Genomic DNA, 18045 nt, shown 5'->3' on the forward strand with positions numbered 1-18045 from the left:
AAAAAATAAATTTTGGGTTTTATATTTTAATTGTGGCATTGGTTCTCTTACATTTGAGCACGATGGGCCATAGGATTAATCATCATTACATCATTCACCGCCTTTCTGTTTCAAAAATATACTAGCTTTTCTCTTCTGGACATTGGCCTAGGCAAAGCATTTATGACTAAGACCTCAAAAGCAAATGCAACAAAATCAAAAGTAAATAAATGGACCCTAATTAAACTAAAAAGCTTCTGCACAGCAAAAGAAATAATCAAAAGAGTAAACAGACAACTCATGGAGAGGGAGAAAATACTTACAAGCTATGTATCTGACAAAGGTCTAATATCCAGCTTCTACAAGGAACTCAAACAAATCAGCCAGAAAAGAAAATAATAATCCCATCAAAAAGTGGGCAAATGGCACAAACAGACACTTCTCAAAAGAAGATACATACAAATGACAAAGAAACATGAAAAAAAACACTCATCAGGGAAATGCAAATTAAAGCCACAAGATACCACCACCTTATCCTAGCCAGAATGGCCATTATTAAAAAGTCAAAAAACAAGAGATCTTGGCATGGATATGGTGAAAAGGGAATGCTTATGCACTGCTGGTGGGAATGTAAATTACTGTTACGAGATCTTTGGGGTGTCACTTTTCTGGCTAGAAACCTGTGGCCAGTGACGCCTTTGCCAGAGTTTTACTCAGGCCTGCTGGGCTTGTTCCTCTGTTTTGGCCTGGCAGGCTGCCCTCAGCTCATGCTACCAGCCTGGATCCCATGTCTCCAAGAGAGACTGAGAGTCAGGCATGGAGCAGCGAGGGGTGTGTGAGGGAGCGTGGGGTCCAGTCATTGTGTAGTCAGACACGCCTGCTGCTGCCACAGGGCAGGCAGCTCCAGGTGCCAGCATGGGCACCGGCTCTCTGTGAGGCTGTGGCTGACCAGGCACACCGGAAGCAGCTTCCCCAGCTGGCACAGGGGAATGCAGTGGCGCCTGGAAGCTTGGAGATGCCAGGAACTGCAGGGCCCCAAAGAGGGAGTCACAGCCCTGACTCAGGGAGCTCCCAGGTCTGGGTTCCCCGAAGGGCTGCAGCTTTTCTCTCCTTCTCTTTACCCACAATGTGGTGAGCAAGGGGCTGTTTCAGCCATGTTTGTGTTACAGCTCTTTTAGCCTCGCCATTTGGTGGGTCCTGAGTTCTTGTCCTGCAACCAGGAAGAATGAGGTATGCAAACATGTGGAAGGTGAGCAAGATGAAGAGAAGCTTTATTGAGCAATAGAACAGCTCAGAGAAGACCCACAGTGGGCAGCTCCTCTCTGTAGTCAGGATGTCCTGACAAGAGTTCAGCTCCTAGCAGAGACAGTAGCTCCTCTCTGCAGGCAGGTCATCCCAACAAGCGTTCAGTTCAGTGTTTTTGTATTTTTAGTAGAGACAGAGTTTCTCCATGCTGGTCAGGCTGGTCTCGAACTCCCGACCTCAGGTGATCCGCCTACCTCAGCCTCCCAAAGTGCTGGGATTACAGGCACGAGCCACCACACCTGGCTATCTGGCTACTTCAATTTTAAGAATATTAAATAACACATGCAAAATGCTTAGCACAATCCCTAGCATGCAGTTATGCATTCAGTAAATGTTAGCTACCATCATCATTATATTATGATTTGTAATGATATATTTATGCATTTGACTAAGTAATGATGCCTCTCACTTCCACCAGACTGGAGTCTCCATTAGGGAAGAAACAATGAAGTCCTTACTCCAGCAGGGTAGAGTGCCTGGCTCAAGTAAGACCTCAATTAATATTAGTTGAATGAACAGATTTACAGTCTCTTCTTGAATGCAAAATTAATTGCCATTAATATTCCTTTGCTGGGCTGTATCTAGCAACACTGAAGTCTGGCATGGCAAGAGGCATATTGCAGTTGTGACTTAAGATGGCGATTGTCTGAGTCTGTTCCACCTGCTATAAAATTACAAGAAATTTAGAAGGCCGGGCACGGTGGCTCACGCCTGTAATCCCAGCATTTTGGGAGATTGAACCAGGAGGATTGCTTGAAGCCAAGAGTTGGAGACCAGCCTAGGCAACAAAGCAAGACGCCGTGTCTACAAAAAATGTTTGAAAAATTAGCCAGATGTGGTGATATGCACCAGCAGCATGGTATGCACCAGCTTGTTCAGGAAGCTGAGGAGGGAGGATTGCTTGAGTCCAGGAGTTTGGAGGCTGCAGTGAGCTATGATAACACCACTGCACTCCAGCCTGGGTGACAGAGAGAGATCCTATCTGTAAAAAATAATAAGTAAATAAATAAATAAAACTTAGAAAATATTTCTAACAAGTATTACTATGAAAGAAGATTTGGTGCTGGAACAGATGTGTTCATTCAAATTAATTTTATTGAGTGTCTAGTATGTTCAGTACGCCTAGGAAGAATACTAGACATCGGGGATGCAGCAAGAAATCAAACAAATCTAAACCCCTAACCTAATAGAGTTTTAATTCTAGTGGATAAGACTCTTGTATAATTGTTTCTTAAGTGTCAGATACATAGATTTCTTTGTACCCCATGCTTTTCCTTTTAATTTGCAGTCATCTGAACACCTTTGTAAGTCTAAACTAAGCCATTTGTAAATCAATCCATGTGTCCTTCTTCTCCTGTTAGCCCACAGGTCAAGACTTCAATTCTTTTCACAGTCCCCAGCAGCACCCAGCTCACTACTTAGCGCCCTCAGCACTCACAGGCAATCTGAACTCAAACAATATGCTGTTCCGGCTCGCTCCATGACAAAAGAAAAAGAGAGCTCATGTTCCACCAAGTTGGATCTAGGACCAGGAAATCTAGAGGCCATTTGGATCAAGTGAGGAAACCTTGCGGAGCAATCAGTCTCCAGCAAACATGGGAAATTTACATTACTACCCCTTCTTATTCTTTTTTTTTTTTTCTTCTTTTTTTTTTTTTTGAGACCTGGTCTCAGTCTGTCTCTCAGGCTTAAGTGCAGTGGTGCAATCATGATTACCACAGCTTCAACCTCCCAGGTTCAGGCAATCCTCTGACCTTAGCCTCCCAAGTAGCTGGGACTACACATGCGTGTCACCACCCCCAGCCCCTTCTTATTCTTTTAACCTCCTCAGCAGGGCTCTCATTGAAGTGACAGATGTCCATCTTTGCCTTTGCATAGCTGTCTCTGCTTTGGAATTGCCCCTAGTTTTGCTCTTAGGCTCTGATGAGGACTCTGGGTGAGAACATTGGCCCTATTTTTTCAGGTCCATGGATCTCTCAGCTTGAAGTCAAGGTCTCACTTTCTTGTTACAGACCTGCCCCTTCCCCTTTCCAGCTGGCAAAGAAGCAGGCTGCTCCTGCCAGGCTTCAGAAACCATGGTCATTTGATGGTGCAAGAAGTCAGACTGTTTTGCTACAAGCGGCAGAAAGCTCTGGGGATCCTGCCTAGGGGGAGCTCGGCCAAAACATTGGGTTAGGAGGGGGTGGGAGGGGTAATTCATTTGATCCAACGTCAAATCCCACCACTGACTCCCTTGAACAAGGGCTATCAAATGAGGCCTTCTCCCAGCGAGCTGTATGAAATTGGAGACTCCACTTACCTTCTGCCTCTTAAAATTAGACAAGCCCTCCACATAGCAAGAGAATAAGTGGCAAGCGTGTGGACAGCTCTTTCTGAGCTGGATGATTTAGTGAAGCAGCTGTGGGGGACACAGGAGGGGAGATTTGGAAGAAGGACGCAGTGGGCTGAGGGAGGACTATTCACCCCCATTTGCAATGCTGGTAAGAGCAATATTGATTGGGAGGTGGAGAGAGGAGAGCTTGCTGTTTGAGCTCTTTGCCATGGAGTCAGTGGGGAGCCTTTGAAGACAGGTTCCCCCACCCCATTTCCCACCTGAGGCCTGGGGAGGGACTTAGGTTAAAACAATGATCTGGGAACAGCCAAAATCCAGTTGCTGTTTGGCTCTGCACTTCCAGGGAAATGTGAGCTGTCTGTTTCTCATTACTTTGCCCTTATCGCATCAGGCTGTTCTTGTGGGGAAGCAGTTTCAATTCCAAGAAACCTGTTTTGCTTCTCCTCCCTTGAAGTCCTCCAGGCTCTTGCCTCCTCCCTCTTCCCTACCCCTCCCTCATCATCTCACCCCTTACTCCATCTGCTTGTGACCAACTTCTTCCCCATCTAGGAACTAAGCTACTATCTGCCCCCCACTAACACTAGACCTAGAAAATAAAAAAGGTTAAAGCTTGGTCAGTGACTGCAGCAGATGGCAAAATATAACTCCTCTTCCTTTGTGTTTCTAGGTTATTACTTTCTTGCCTATAGTGTTAAAGGGACTGTGAACCTCAGCCCATTTTGTGGTCATAAATCAGCAACTTGGAGAAAGTACCTGGTATGTTTGCAGGTAGGACTCCTTGTAAAAAAACACCTGGTGGCCCACAGTCTGAAAGGCAGGACAAAGCAAATCATGTAGATAAGTCCAGCCACCATGCTCCAACACACCATCTCCTTCAGGACGCTAATGGGTATGGACAGTGAAGTCCTCTATTGTCGCACATGCTCCATAAGGACCTGGGGATGTTCTCAGCCAGCAAGGACCAGTTGGATGGCTGCTTCTTGCTCAAGCATCCCTCAGTGAGACCTCGGGGAGCCCCAAGTGCCTCTCTCCAAGTTCCTATGACATGCATTTGCCTTTATTCTTACTTCCTTCTTTCTGTCTCCCTCACATTTTATCTACCCCTGTCTTTCTTCTATCATCCCCATCTTGTACAAAAAAAAAATGAAAGAATGAATAAGACCTACTATTTGATAGCACAATAGGGTGACTATAGTCAATAATAACAATTGTACCTTTTAAAATAACTTAAAGAGTGTAACTGGATTGTTTGTAATTCAAAGGATAAATGCTTGAAGGGATTGACTATAGTCAATAACAACAATTGTGCTTTTTAAAATAACTTAAAGAGTTAATTGGATTGTTTGTAACTCAAAGGATAAATGCTTGAGGGGATGGATACCCCATTCTCCATGATGTGTTTTTTTCACATTGCATGCCTCTATCAAAACATCTCATGTACCCTATAAATATATATATACCTACTATATATTCACAAATTGTTTTTAATGAAAATATCTTCCCTATCTTTTCCTAGAGTTTCACTCATGACTGTCATTGAAGGGTTTACTGAGTCCCACATCACCCAGGGTCCACTGAGATCTCCCTGCTTTTCAGCTTTAGGGAAAATCGCCTCAATTCCACTCACGCTTATGCCCTGCCCTGTGAAAATCCAAAGTCTTCCTCAAGTTGTCTGTGAATTCCTCAAGAGGTAGATCCTTTTGGTCTACTCTGACTCTCAACTACTGCTTCCACTGAGCCAACCAACCATGTAGGTTATTGATTCTGTGCCTGCTATGCTATTTCTTTCTGTGCCACAATCACCAAGGATAAGAACCTGACACTTCCCTCAGTTTAAAAAACAACTCTCACCAGGCCCTTGTATGTGAGTAGATGAAGAGGTTCACATTAGAGAATCTCACACAACTTCCAATTGCATATAGATATCCCTTTTTGTGAAATGGTCCAACCACACTTGCAGATTTTTCATAGACTCCATGACCCCAGAAGCCCTAGCCTCACCCCCTTCTCCGCCCGCTCTTCCTCCTTCCATCTCTCTTCTTCACCAGCTTTGCGGAAAAGCCTTTTTAATGACAAAAGGGCCATCCATTTTAATGGGTCTATCTTCCCTACAAGGCTGTTGTAAATTTTAATTTTTTTAATTGTGAATTGACAAATTATAGTTGTATACATTTATTGGGTACAATTTTACTTTAATTTTTTTTGAGACAATTTTACTTTTTCTTTTTTTCTTTTTCTTTTCTTTTTTTTTTAGACAGAATCTCACTCTGTCACCCAGGCTGGAGTGCAGTGGTGTGATCCTGGCTCACTGCAACCTCCACCTCCCGGGTTCAAGCGATTCTCCTGACTTAGCCTCCCGAGTAGCTGGGATTACAGGCATGCGCCACCACGCATGGCTAATTTTGTATTTTTAGTAGAGATGGGGTTTCACCATGTTGGCCATGCTGGTCTCGAACTCCTGACCTCTGGTAATCTGCCCACCTCAGCCTCCCAGAGTGCTGGGATTACAGGCGTGAGCCACTGTACCTGGCCTTTTTTACTTTAATTTTTAATTATAAAATATTTCAGGCATTTAGGAAAGTGCACTGGTATATTTTAAGATTTAACACATTTAAATAAGATATAATGGATGCTAAAATGTTGCTATTTTTGCTTCATGTCTCTCTCTCTTCCCCATCCCCACTACCCCTCCTCCTCCAAAATAAAATGCTTTTCATATAGCTAAAGCCTGGAGCCATCCCTTTCCCTCCCTCCCACTCCCTTTAGGATTAACCAGTATCCAAAAGTTGTTGCATTATTCTCATGCATATTATTGTACTTTCATTATATATGAATGTTTCCAAAAACAACATACAGTATTGTTTGGGGTATTTTTTAATATTTGCTTAGATGGTATATCGTAGTGGATGCTAACAATGAGCTTTATGAGCAAGAACAACATTATCTTATTTTGGTTTCTATTTCTTCCAATCTTAGCCTTGAGCCCAGTGGCCCAGCATCTTGTAGGTACCCAATACATACCTTCTGAATAAATTGCATTACAAAATAGCCTCCAAATCATCAATCATAATAAAGCATGCCAAGTTAAGAAGTGACCCAAGATAGGTGGTCATTTATAAACTTTTTAATTTTTGGCCTAAGAAATTTCAATAACTATGAATAACTGTTCCAACGTAGGTACATTCTTCCTGAGATTGAGCGGGGCTTTATACATGCCTCACTAAGGAGCCTTCTATCACCAAGGTGCAATGTGTCTCCCTTTACATGACCCTGATTCAATGAGATCCCCCGAGACTGAAGTTCTTAGCCCATATCCCCCTGTTCCCCAAACTGTTGACTTCATGGGTGAGTACAGCCCCTCCTCTTCTCCTACCCAGAGTTCATCCCCTCAAATGCCAAGAAGACTACTTGATGTTACTATCTCTGGATAGCAGTCAAGGACACCCGCAGTCATTCAGTAATGGGTAGGGCTCACATCCCTACAGCATTGTTTATTCATCCAGACTGTGAAGAAGCAGAATCCTTCAGATTCTTGGCTACAACTCCCTGTGAGACAGAAACCTCGCCCAAGGCAATGGTGCTGGCAGCTGCTCTAACCTCTCATTACTCTGACCTTCAGTAGGGAAACCATATAATTTATCTTCTAAACTCTTACAACTTGGGAGTAAAGATGGTGCCATTAATAATTATGCCAGGCTAATAGACATAAATAAAGACCCCTTTTGGCAAACCAGGTTGTATGATCACCCTAAATCAGCAATCCTGTGTAAAGCCAAGCACAGTATCCCTTCTTATAAGGTGCCTCAAGTGATATACTATCCAGAGCCTCAGGAAATAATCCCCTCAGTCCCTCTTCCAGGATATGTCTAATGATGGATGAGTCCATTCTCTTACAGCAGCATGTGAAGACCTAATCTTAATATTGTTAAGTTTGGGGAGAAGAGACAGCTTTTTTGCAGAGAGTAATTAAACTCACTTTCCATTTCTTTTTTTTTTTCCCCCACTAGGATGAAATTGGAGCCTACTCTTCCCTCCTAGTCCTCTGAAAGTTTGCAGAGAAATGACAACATATGTCAGACATGTATAAATCAGAGGAGAAAAAAATAAGACCAGTGGATCAAAACTGTGGCTCTAAAGCAGAGTTTATTTGGCATCAACAGTGATGTTTACTTGGTGACCATATGGTTTCATGAATAAGAACTTTAGTATTAGATAAATTTGTGTTTGAGTTTCAGTTTCACCAGTATCTTCATAAGACCCTAGACAAGTTACTTCTCTAAATAACTTGTTTAACTAGACTGCGAGAGTGGTGTTATTCCCAACCCCATTTTACAGATAAACTGATAACTCATTTTACAGATAGATCTATCTGTAAAATGAGGGTGGGGATAATATCAATCTCATAGTCTAGTTAGAAATTTTTCATTGAGATAATAAATTTAAAGCCCCAAGGACAGTGCCTGGCACATTTTAGGTGCCTGGCAAATATGAGCTATAATTATTACTCATACTATTTAAATCTGCATTGTATTTTTTTCAGCATTTTCTCTACTTCCACACATACTCTTTCTGTCCCATCAAACTGGCCATTTAACTTTTCCAAAAACTGCCTTGCGTTTGCCACCTCTTCATTTTTGTTCCTGGCCTGCCTCTCACCTGGAACACTCACCTCTTTGCTCTCTATTCTTATCCTTTTGGTGCAGTATAGCCCCATCTTACCCCTTTTTCACAGCCTACTTCAACTGCCACATCCTCCAGGCAGTCTTCTGAAAGGTGAATTCTCCATCCCTGAATTCATTGTTTTCTTATCACTTTCTACCATGCATTATAGGAGATTAGTACTTTCCCAGTACACTGTGAATTTGGCAAGGACATATACTATGTCTGATTAAGATTTCTCTTCCCCATGGTGTTTATCATATTACCTTGAAAAATGTGCTCAAGGGATATCTCTTGACCATAGTAGAGCTTAGAACATAGTGGTTAACAGCTGGAGTCAGACAGACCTGAGTCTCAATCATAACTCCTTTTTTTTTTTTTGAGACAGAGCCTCGCCCTGTCGCCCAGGCTGGAATGCAATGGCAAGATCTCGGCTCACTGCAACTTCTGCCTCCCGGGTTCAAGCGATTCTCCTGCCTCAGCCTCCAGAGTACCTGTAATTACAGGCACGCACCATCATGTCAGGCTAATTTTTTGTATCTTTAGTAGAGACAGGGTTTCACCATGTTGGTCAGGCTGGTCTCAAACTCCTGACCTCGTGATCTGCCCTCCTTGGTGTCCCAAAGTGCTAGGATTACAGGCGTGAGCCACCACGCCTGGCCAATCATAACTTCTAATTGCATAATGTAAAGCAAATATTTAACCTCTTCAAATCTTGATGCTCCCCTCTACAAAATGGGCACACGGCTGCACAGGTAGAGTTGAGGACCTGTGGTTTACACTTGAGCAACTAGTGAACATTCAGGAGATCATAGCCTTCTGCTGCATTTGTTAGTTTAGTCACTGTTATCATGAAGTTTCATTATTGTCAGTAATACCCTTTCAGAATGATGCATACCTATTCCCAAAGTGTTTTTAGATCTTTTATTTTGTTGTTCAAGTCAGTTCCAGTAAATGCCAGAGACTTGCATAACAAAGACCTCTCCTACATCTTTCACTCAGGGCCAAATCTGACATCTCACAAGCTCCCCATTGCAACAACTGCAGAATTCATGTGTTTTCATGTTTTTCACAATGAGCACTATGACCATTAATCTCACCCATTGTGTAAGCTCTTAAACTCAAGAACACATAGAGATGTTCTCTTATCTGTCACAATACATACAAAAACTGAAGCCTGATCTTGGCTATTCACAAATATCTCCCTTCTGGATCTACATTATGAATCATTTCTTTTGTGACCGATTGGTTCATTTCTTCGCCCCTGACTGCTGGTTCCCATGCATAACTCACTCATTCCTACCTCTGAGCTGTGTAACAGGCCATCCATCCACCTTTACCACTCAAATTTAACAGTGTGCTGTAGTGCTTGAAGATGGGCTCTAGAGCTTAACAGAACCAGATTCCACTCCTGGCTGCATCGTTGACTGGCTGGAAATGTTGGACAATGCACTTACCCTTTCTGAGCTTTAATTTTCTCATCTGTCAAATGTAACTGGATAAGAGTGACTTCAGACTTCACGTGACGCCGGTGCCGGGCGAACATGGCAGCGGCCACTGGACCCTCGTTTTGGCTGGGGAAGGAAACCCTGAAGGTGCCGCTGGCGCTGTTTGCCTTGAACCGGCAGCGCTGGTGTGAGCGGCTGCGGAAGAACCCTGCTGTGCATGCCGGCTCAGTGGTGGTCCTGCAGGGCGGGGAGGAGACTCAGCGCTACTGTACCTACACCGGAGTCCTCTTCCGCCAGGAGTCCTTCTTTCACTGGGCGTTTGGTGTCACCGAGCCAGGCTGCTACAGCGTCATCGACGCTGACACTGGAAAGTCGGCCCTGTTTGTGCCCAGGCTTCCTGCCAGCCATGCCACCTGGATGAGAAAGATCCATTCCAAGGAGCACTTCAAGAAGTATGCAGTGGACGACGTCCAGGAAACAGATGAGATTGCCAGTGTCCTGGCGTCACAGAAGCCCTCTGTCCTCCTCACTTTGCGTGGCGTCAACACGGACAGCAGCAGCGTCTGCAGGGAGGCCTCCTTCGAGGGCATCAGCAAGTTCAAAGTCAACAACACCATTCTTCACCCAGAGATCGTTGAGTGGCGAGTGTTGGAGACGAACGTGGAGCTGGAGGTTCTGTGCTACACCAATAAAATCTCCAGTGAGGCCCACCGTGAGGTAATAATGAAGGCTGTAAAAGTGGGAATGAAAGAATATGAGTTGGAAAGGAAATTTCAATATCCAAAATAATAGAAAGTATAATGAACCCGAAGTCCCCATCAGGTTTTTGTGTTAGTTTTGTTTGCTAGAGCATTTTAAAGCCAAATCCCAGATATCATGTCATGGTACCTGTAAATACCTCAGTAGATATTTCAGTTGATGAGAACTTTTTTTTCTTTTACATAACCACCATGACAATATCACATCCATTATCACAAATGAACCATAACTCCTTAATGTCTTGCATATCTAGTCCATGTTGATCCTAAACTCTTTTTAGCATTGGTTTGTTCGAGTCAGGATCCACACAGAGTCCATACATTGCATTTGGCTGTTGTTGGCAGCAGGATGTCGTGAAGCTGAGCTCTAGGGATATCTCACCCCTATCTACAAACTGCTCGACCTTCCCTCCACCCCCATCCCAAGACCCCGGATTGGCCTTGCTGCCGCCTTCTGTGTGGACCAGGGTGGCTCTTGGAGAGACGAGCTAGAAGCCAGAGGCCACAGCCGAGTGCGCCAGGAAGCTTTCAGCCAGGAGCAACCACCCGCACGAGTGCGCTGGGAAGCTTTCAGCCCGGAGCAGCCACCCGCAGGGTGCTGAGTGGCATCGGGTCAGCGTGTGTGCCTGCTGTGTTCATGCTCTGCACCTGCCGTGCGCGCCCACCTGCGGCCGGCCACAGGACATACAGAGAGGAGACAGTGCCCGACGGGGAAGCCGTCTAATCTGTGGGCCCCTGAGAGCTTAGAGCAGGGGGGTGAGGATGAGGACTGAGATAGCAAGAAGGAGAGATGGCGTCTGTTCCTGAGGGGACCGAGTGAGGAGAGAGGGGTCACGCCCTATGAAGATGGTGGGAAGATGGGTGTTTGGGGAAAGTGTCACATCATAGGGTATCCCTGGCCAGATTTGAGGAGGGCGCCCCCTATTGCCGGTGCCCAGGCTGAAGCCCCTGGGGACATCTGCAGCCAGAGAGATGGACTAACACTTTTTCCTCCTCGAGCTCTCTCTCCAGGGCAGGATCACTCTGTGATGCAGTTTTGTGGTCCTTGTCCTGGAGAGCCTGGAGGCACCTTCTTGGGGACCACGTCTCATTTATCTGCGCGGTGTCAGACCCACCGTGGGTGTCAGGAAACATGTGTGGGTGGGTGCAATAGATGGATGGAAAAGAGCAGAAAAGGTTTTAAGCTATTTTTCTGTCATCTTTTCTGTCACTGGGAACTTGAGAATTCTTAACTAGTCAGGGAATAAAAATCTCTTCTAAAGCCAGAAAAACAAAACAAAAAAAAGAGCGACTTCTGATAATCTGGTAAGCTTAGCTAATGCGGAAAGGCTGTCCTTTCATATGATAAATATAGAAACACTGGAGAAAATATAACAAAAAGAAAAAATTAAATATGTAACCAAACTCATGAATAATAAAAGGAGCCAGATGCGGTGGCTCACATCTGTAATCCTAGCACTTTGGGAGGCTGAGGCAGGCAGATGGCTTGAACCTATGACTTTGAGACCAGCCTGCTCAAAATGGTCAGACCCCATCTGTACAAAAAATACCAAAAAAAAAAAAAAAAAAAAAATTAGCCAGGTATGGTGGTATGTGCGTGTAGCCCCAACTACTTTATAGGCAGAGGTGGGAGGACAAGGTTGCAGTGAGCCACGAACACACCACTGCACTCCAGCCTGGGCAACAGAGTGAGACCTTGTCTCAAAAATAATAATAATAACAATAATAAAACAAAATTCTCCGGTCCCAGGAATAGAGCAGGAAATCAAAGGCAGGGTAGGGAACAGAACACAAAGCCAAAGAACTCCCAGAAGGATCAGAAACAGGCAAAAACCATAGGGACAAGAGGCATTCCTGTACTTCAGGTTCCTGCAAGACAAGGTGCTGAACTTGAACCCCTACTAAAAGCTAGTGATGAAAAATGCCATCAGACCATAAAATTGGACTTGAAATACTCCTCTATTGGCCTGGATACATGGTAAGAGAGCTACCCACCAGGTGTCAAGCCTAAAAGTTTAGACTCATAAGAAATCGTTGGCCTTAAATTGACACAATCCAACTGGTGGGATGCTTGAAGCCAAGAAATTATCACAAAAACAGATCCAGAATTGGTAAAAATCCACTGAGCCTTAGAAGAAGCAAACTCAGATCATCCTATAAAGAAGATATATCTCAAGTCATGCAGACTCAATTTTCACTAAGAATGAGTTTACTGCAGAAAATAATTTTGAACCACATGAGTTAATAAGCCACATAAAAGAAAGTCAGAAGATGCAATAAATAGTAGGAATTTGCAATAGAAAATGGCAAATAAAATAGTGTAAAAATATTAAATAAATGTTTTTATATTTAAAGAGAGAAGGAACATAAACACAATGAATTATTAAAATATTTTAAATAATTGTTTTAATTTTTTAAGAATTAAAAACGTTTTTTAACCAAATAGAAATCTTGATAATGACCACATAGTCACTGAAATAAGTACATACAAACCTTCATATTTAATGGTTGGGCCAAAAGCAGATTATTCATAGCTGAGGAAATAATTAATGAATTAGAAAATGGAGGTGATGAAGATGTTGGAATGCATCGTATGTGGCAACAGAATGGAAAATACAAATGTTAAGGCCTGGCATGGTGGCTCATGCCTGTAATCCTATCACTTTGGGAGGCCAAGGCAGGAGGATTGCTTGAGTTCAGGAGGTTGAGACCAGCCTGAGCAATGTAACAAGATCCCATCTCTACAACAAAATTTTAAAACTTAGCTGGGCATAATGACACGTGCCTATAGTCCCAGCTACTCAGGAGGCTGAGGTGGGAGGATTACTTGAGCCTGAGATACCAAGGTTGCAGTGAGTTGTGATCATGCCACTACACTACACTCCAACCTGGATGATGGAGCAAGACCTTGTCTAAAAAACAGAAAGAAAGAAAGAAAGAAAAGAAAAAAAAAAAAAAAAAAAACAGAAAAAAAGAGTTAAGAGAACTGAAGTGGAGAGAGAGACAGGCCCACATGGGTCTAATCTAAAAAAAAATTGTAGAACACAGAAAGTGAGGGGAAAAGCAATATTGAAATAGAAATCGAATGATAACTTTTTCAGAACTTAAGAATGACTTAAATTCTCACATTAAAAGATCATTCCTAGCAATGAAAAGAACAACAAAATTCTCCTACATATACTATAGGGAAGTAACAAAATATGAAATGCAAAGAGAAAATATCCATATCATCTAGAGAAAAGAGATTACTCACAAAAGAATGATCATTACATCGAAAAGTCTCCCCATTCGTTGTAATAGATGCCAGAAAACAATGGAATGATTTCTGCAAAGAGCTAAGGAAAAATATTTGCCCATCTGTATTCCTACACTCAAGTAAATTCTCATGGAAAAAAAAATGAGGGCAAAGTAAATATATCTTCAGGCAAAAAAAAAGAAACTTAGTTTCTAAGTCCTCACTTAAACTGCTTCTAAAGAATATAGTTCAGCTAAAAGAACCCAAAACCCAGATGTAAAGAGGTGGATTAAAGAAGTAAGGAAAAGAAAAGAAATTGGCAAATATGTGAGTAAAGTTAAAGTATTGATATTTAAAAAATAATATTGACCAGTGTTGGTGGAGGTGATTAAACAGTTCAAACTAAGGAACCAAAACTTGGAAATATAGATGGAATGAAGCTAAGAATCTTTTATTGTTTAAAAAGAGATGAAAGATATTGATTTATTTTAGACTTTGGAATGTATATATGTTAAAGTGTAAAGGCAACTACTAAAAGAATAGAAATAGAATGTAGAACTTCTACAGAGAAGCAAAAAAGGAAATAAGTAAAATGTGATTAATCATACAGATGGCAGAAATGGAGGAAGAAAAAAAGAGGAGGGGAGAAGGCAAAGAAATAGAAAACACAAAGTAAAATGATTTTTTAAAGCAGCACAAATATGCCTCAATAAATGTAAATAAACATAACTTTCTTCTGAAAAGACAAACTGTTAGACTGTACTGCTTTCTATCCCAATAGATTTTGTTTACAAAAGACAAGCCTGAAAGTAAGGGCACAGAAAGATTTAAAATGAAGGGATTAAAACATGTATATCACATAAATGTTAGTCCAAAGGTTTTCTTCACAGCTTTAACAGTCTAGTTCTAAAATTCACATAGAAGAATAAGGGAACAAGAAGAAACATGAATATTGGGAAGAAGATAAACAAAGCGAAGGATTTGCCTGACTAAGTATCAAGACTTATTTTAAATCACAATAATTAAAACACTGTCATATTGGCATGGCAATAGACAAAAGAACCAATATCCAAACTACACACATATGGAGATTTGGCAGTGTTACAAATCAGTGGGAAAAGGAAAGACTAGTCAGTCAATGGTGTGGGACACTTGGCTAACCATTTGGAAGTTAATAAAAGTGGATACATCCTTGTATCAAGCCATATGCAAAAAAAAGCGAATTCCATATGAATTTAAAACATTAATCTGAAAAGCAAACTTTTTAAACATTTAGAAAAGATTCTAAATTAGGGGAAATATCTTTGTGACATTGGGAGAGGAAGACATAAAAAATCAAAACCCATAAAGAAAAAGTTTTTGAATAGAATATGCCTAAAAATATTAAAATAAAGAAAAGATTTGATATATTTGACTACATGACAAAAAGAAAATGTTAGAATGACAAAATAAAACATAAAGTTAACACTTCACGAATTTGCATGTCATCCTTGCACAGACAGGGGCCATGCTAATCTTCTCTGTATTGTTCCAATTTTAGTGTATGTGCTGCAAAAGTGAGCACAAAACATAAAGTTAACACGTGAGTGAGAGACCAGAAAAAGATGTTTGCAATGTGTATGACAAATAATAGGTTAGTATCCAAAATATGTAAATAACCATGACGTTTGTTTGAGTGCAGAGTCTCAATTCACAAGGAAGGAATATGAAGCTGTCTACCTAATACCCAATAACAGAGCAGTTGGTAAGGCGTATAAGAAGGATGCAAAACTGGTGATGGAGTATCTCGCCATTTGTGATGAATGTTACGTTACAGAAATTGAGATGCTATTGAATGAGAAAGGGGAATTTACAATTGAACCCGAAGGGAAAACATTTCGGTTAACAAAAGATGTGGCCAAACGTGATGAGATTCCAGAAAACGCTCTATGTGGAAGAAGTTGCTCTGAATGTAACTGAACCCTCCTTCAGCCTGGGCAGGATCATGTATATGGTATTTGAACATATATTCCATGTACGAGAAGGAGATGAACAGAGAACATTCCTCAGTTTCTCTGCTATAGTCACTCTATTCAAATGTTATGCCCTCTCACTGAGCCAAAACCATTCATGCCATTTATCAAGGAATTATCAGAAGCCCTGACCAGGCACAGGTTGTCTCACAAAGTAGATGATTCCTCTGGGTCAATTGGAAGACACTATGCCAGGACTGATGAGATTGGTGTGGCTTTCAGTGTCACCATTGACTTTAACACAATGAACAAGACCCCCCACACTGAAACTCTGAGAGACTGAGATGCAATGTGGCAGATAACAGCAGAGGTCTCTGAGCTGCCTAGCGTAGTCAGAGATCTGACCAGTGGCAGCATCATATGGGCCAATGTGGAGGCCAGGTATCCTCTCTTTGAAGAGCAATGATACAGGAGGTAGAAAGAAGTTATTTAGGCAGATTTAGGTAGAAAGAAATTATTTAGGCAGATAGCAAGGGCAAACGAGTCCTCAGCAGAGCTTCCCTTCAAACAAAAAGAAGCCCAAAAAATCATTTCTTTTCCAACAAAGAGCAGCCTGAAAAATCAAGCTGCAAATATAGATAAGCAAGCTGGAAGCTTGCACAGGGGAATGCCAGCAGCTGTACCAATAGGAAAGGGCTACCTGGGGGCTAGGCATGTGCACCATGGAAGCTCCATCTTCCCTTTTTTGTTGGCACGTGTACAGTAAGAAAGAAATGGGCAACATGGCACAGCTCAGGCAGAGAACCCACTTGCATAATAGAAGATTAGTGTGGGGGCGGCCAGAGATTCGTGCCTTAGGCAAATGGCACACCTGGTTCTAACCGGTTTTTTGCACCCTATGTAAATCAGACATCACCTCCCCACCAGCTCATCTATAAAACCCCCTGCATTTTGCTGTGGACCAGCAACCTATTTTTTCAGGACATCTCTCTGTAGCAAAGAGCTATTCTCTTTCTTTTCCCAATTAAATTTCCGCTCTTAACCTCACTCATTGTGTGTCTGCATCCTTTATCTCTGTGGCTGTGAGACAACAAACCTCAAGTATTATCCCAGACAATGAGGCCACTTCAACAAGAGACTGGTAAAAAAAGAGACAATCAAGGAATAAGGACAATTTTTGGTGATGTGCATTAATTGAATAAATGATGCTTATCATATTCACTTTATAAAAGAGAACAGCATTGTGATTACTCCTGGTAACTGTATTCTATCTTCAGTGGCTGTCTGATTTTATCCCCACAGTTAAAATTGAAGGAATTCTGAAAAAAAAAATCTTAACCTTGGGGGTTAAGATTTCAACATATGAATTTGGAGGGGGACAAAAATGTTCTATCTATAACAGGGTCTAAAAACACAATTGCCCACTTAATCTCTAATTGATAGAGTAATATTAATATTTAATATACAATTTACTTGTTAAATGCAGTTCCAAGCACTTTACATGTTTGGATCATGGCACTCTTGTATACTGGATTATTTCCTTCAGCTCATACAAACACCTAGTATCTCTCATTAAAAACAAAAGGGCGGGGAGGAACCAAGATGGCCGAATAGGAACAGCTCCGGTCTATAGCTCCCAGCGTGAGCGACGCAGAAGACGGGTGATTTCTGCATTTCCATCTGAGGTACCGGGTTCATCTCACTAGGGAGTGCCAGACAGTGGGCACAGGACAATAGGTGCAGCGCACCTTGCACCAGCCGAAGCAGGGGCAAGGCATTGCCACACTCGGGAAGTGCAAGGGGTCAGGGAGCTCCCTTTCCAGGGACGACAGAGGGCACCTGGAAAATCGGGCCACTCCCACCCGAATACTGTGCTTTTCCAACGGGCTTGGGAAACGGTGCACTAGGAGATTATAGCCCGCACCTGGCTCAGAGGGTCCTATGCCCACGGAGTCTCACTGATTGCTAGCACAGCAGTCTGAGATCAAACAGCCAGGTGACAGAGAGACTGGGGGAGGGATGCCCGCCATTGCCCAGGCTCGCTTAGGTAAACAAAGCAGCTGGGAAGCTCGAACTGGGTGGAGCCCACTACAGCTCAAGGAGGTCTGCCTGCCTCTGTAGGCTCCACCTCTGGGGGCAGGGCACAGACAAACAAAAAGATAGCAGTAACCTCTGCAGACTTAAATGTCCCTGTCTGACAGCTTTGAGGAGAGCAGTGGTTCTCCCAGCATGCAGCTGGAGATCTGAGAACGGGCAGACTGCCTCCTCAAGTGGGTCCCTGACCCCTGATCCCCCGAGGAGCCTAACTGGGAGGCACCGCACAGCAGGGGCAGACTGACACCTCACACAGCCGGCCAGGTACTCCAACAGACCTGCA

The 18045-nt window shown here is 42.7% G+C and overlaps 1 protein-coding gene and 1 non-coding gene across 3 annotated transcripts in view; one reads left to right on the forward strand and one right to left on the reverse strand.

Annotated features, from left to right (window-relative positions):
* Positions 1 to 8662: 8662 nt before the first annotated feature.
* LOC129017102 (xaa-Pro dipeptidase-like) overlaps positions 8663 to 18045 on the forward strand; it is a 33004-nt gene continuing 23621 nt past the window's right edge. For both annotated transcript variants that reach the window (XM_063656842.1, XM_054457201.2), the window contains exon 1: positions 8663 to 10440. In XM_063656842.1, coding sequence (XP_063512912.1) covers positions 9820 to 10440 — 621 coding nt within the window. In that variant the 5' untranslated portion in view covers positions 8663 to 9819. The remainder of the gene's footprint in view (positions 10441 to 18045) is intronic.
* LOC129018441 (U6 spliceosomal RNA) lies at positions 15170 to 15280 on the reverse strand. Its single transcript, XR_008495271.2, has one exon. It is a non-coding gene; the product is annotated as a U6 spliceosomal RNA (small nuclear RNA).

The sequence above is a fragment of the Pongo pygmaeus genome, chromosome 19 (genome assembly GCF_028885625.2).
Source record: "Pongo pygmaeus isolate AG05252 chromosome 19, NHGRI_mPonPyg2-v2.0_pri, whole genome shotgun sequence".
NCBI lineage: Eukaryota > Metazoa > Chordata > Mammalia > Primates > Hominidae > Pongo > Pongo pygmaeus.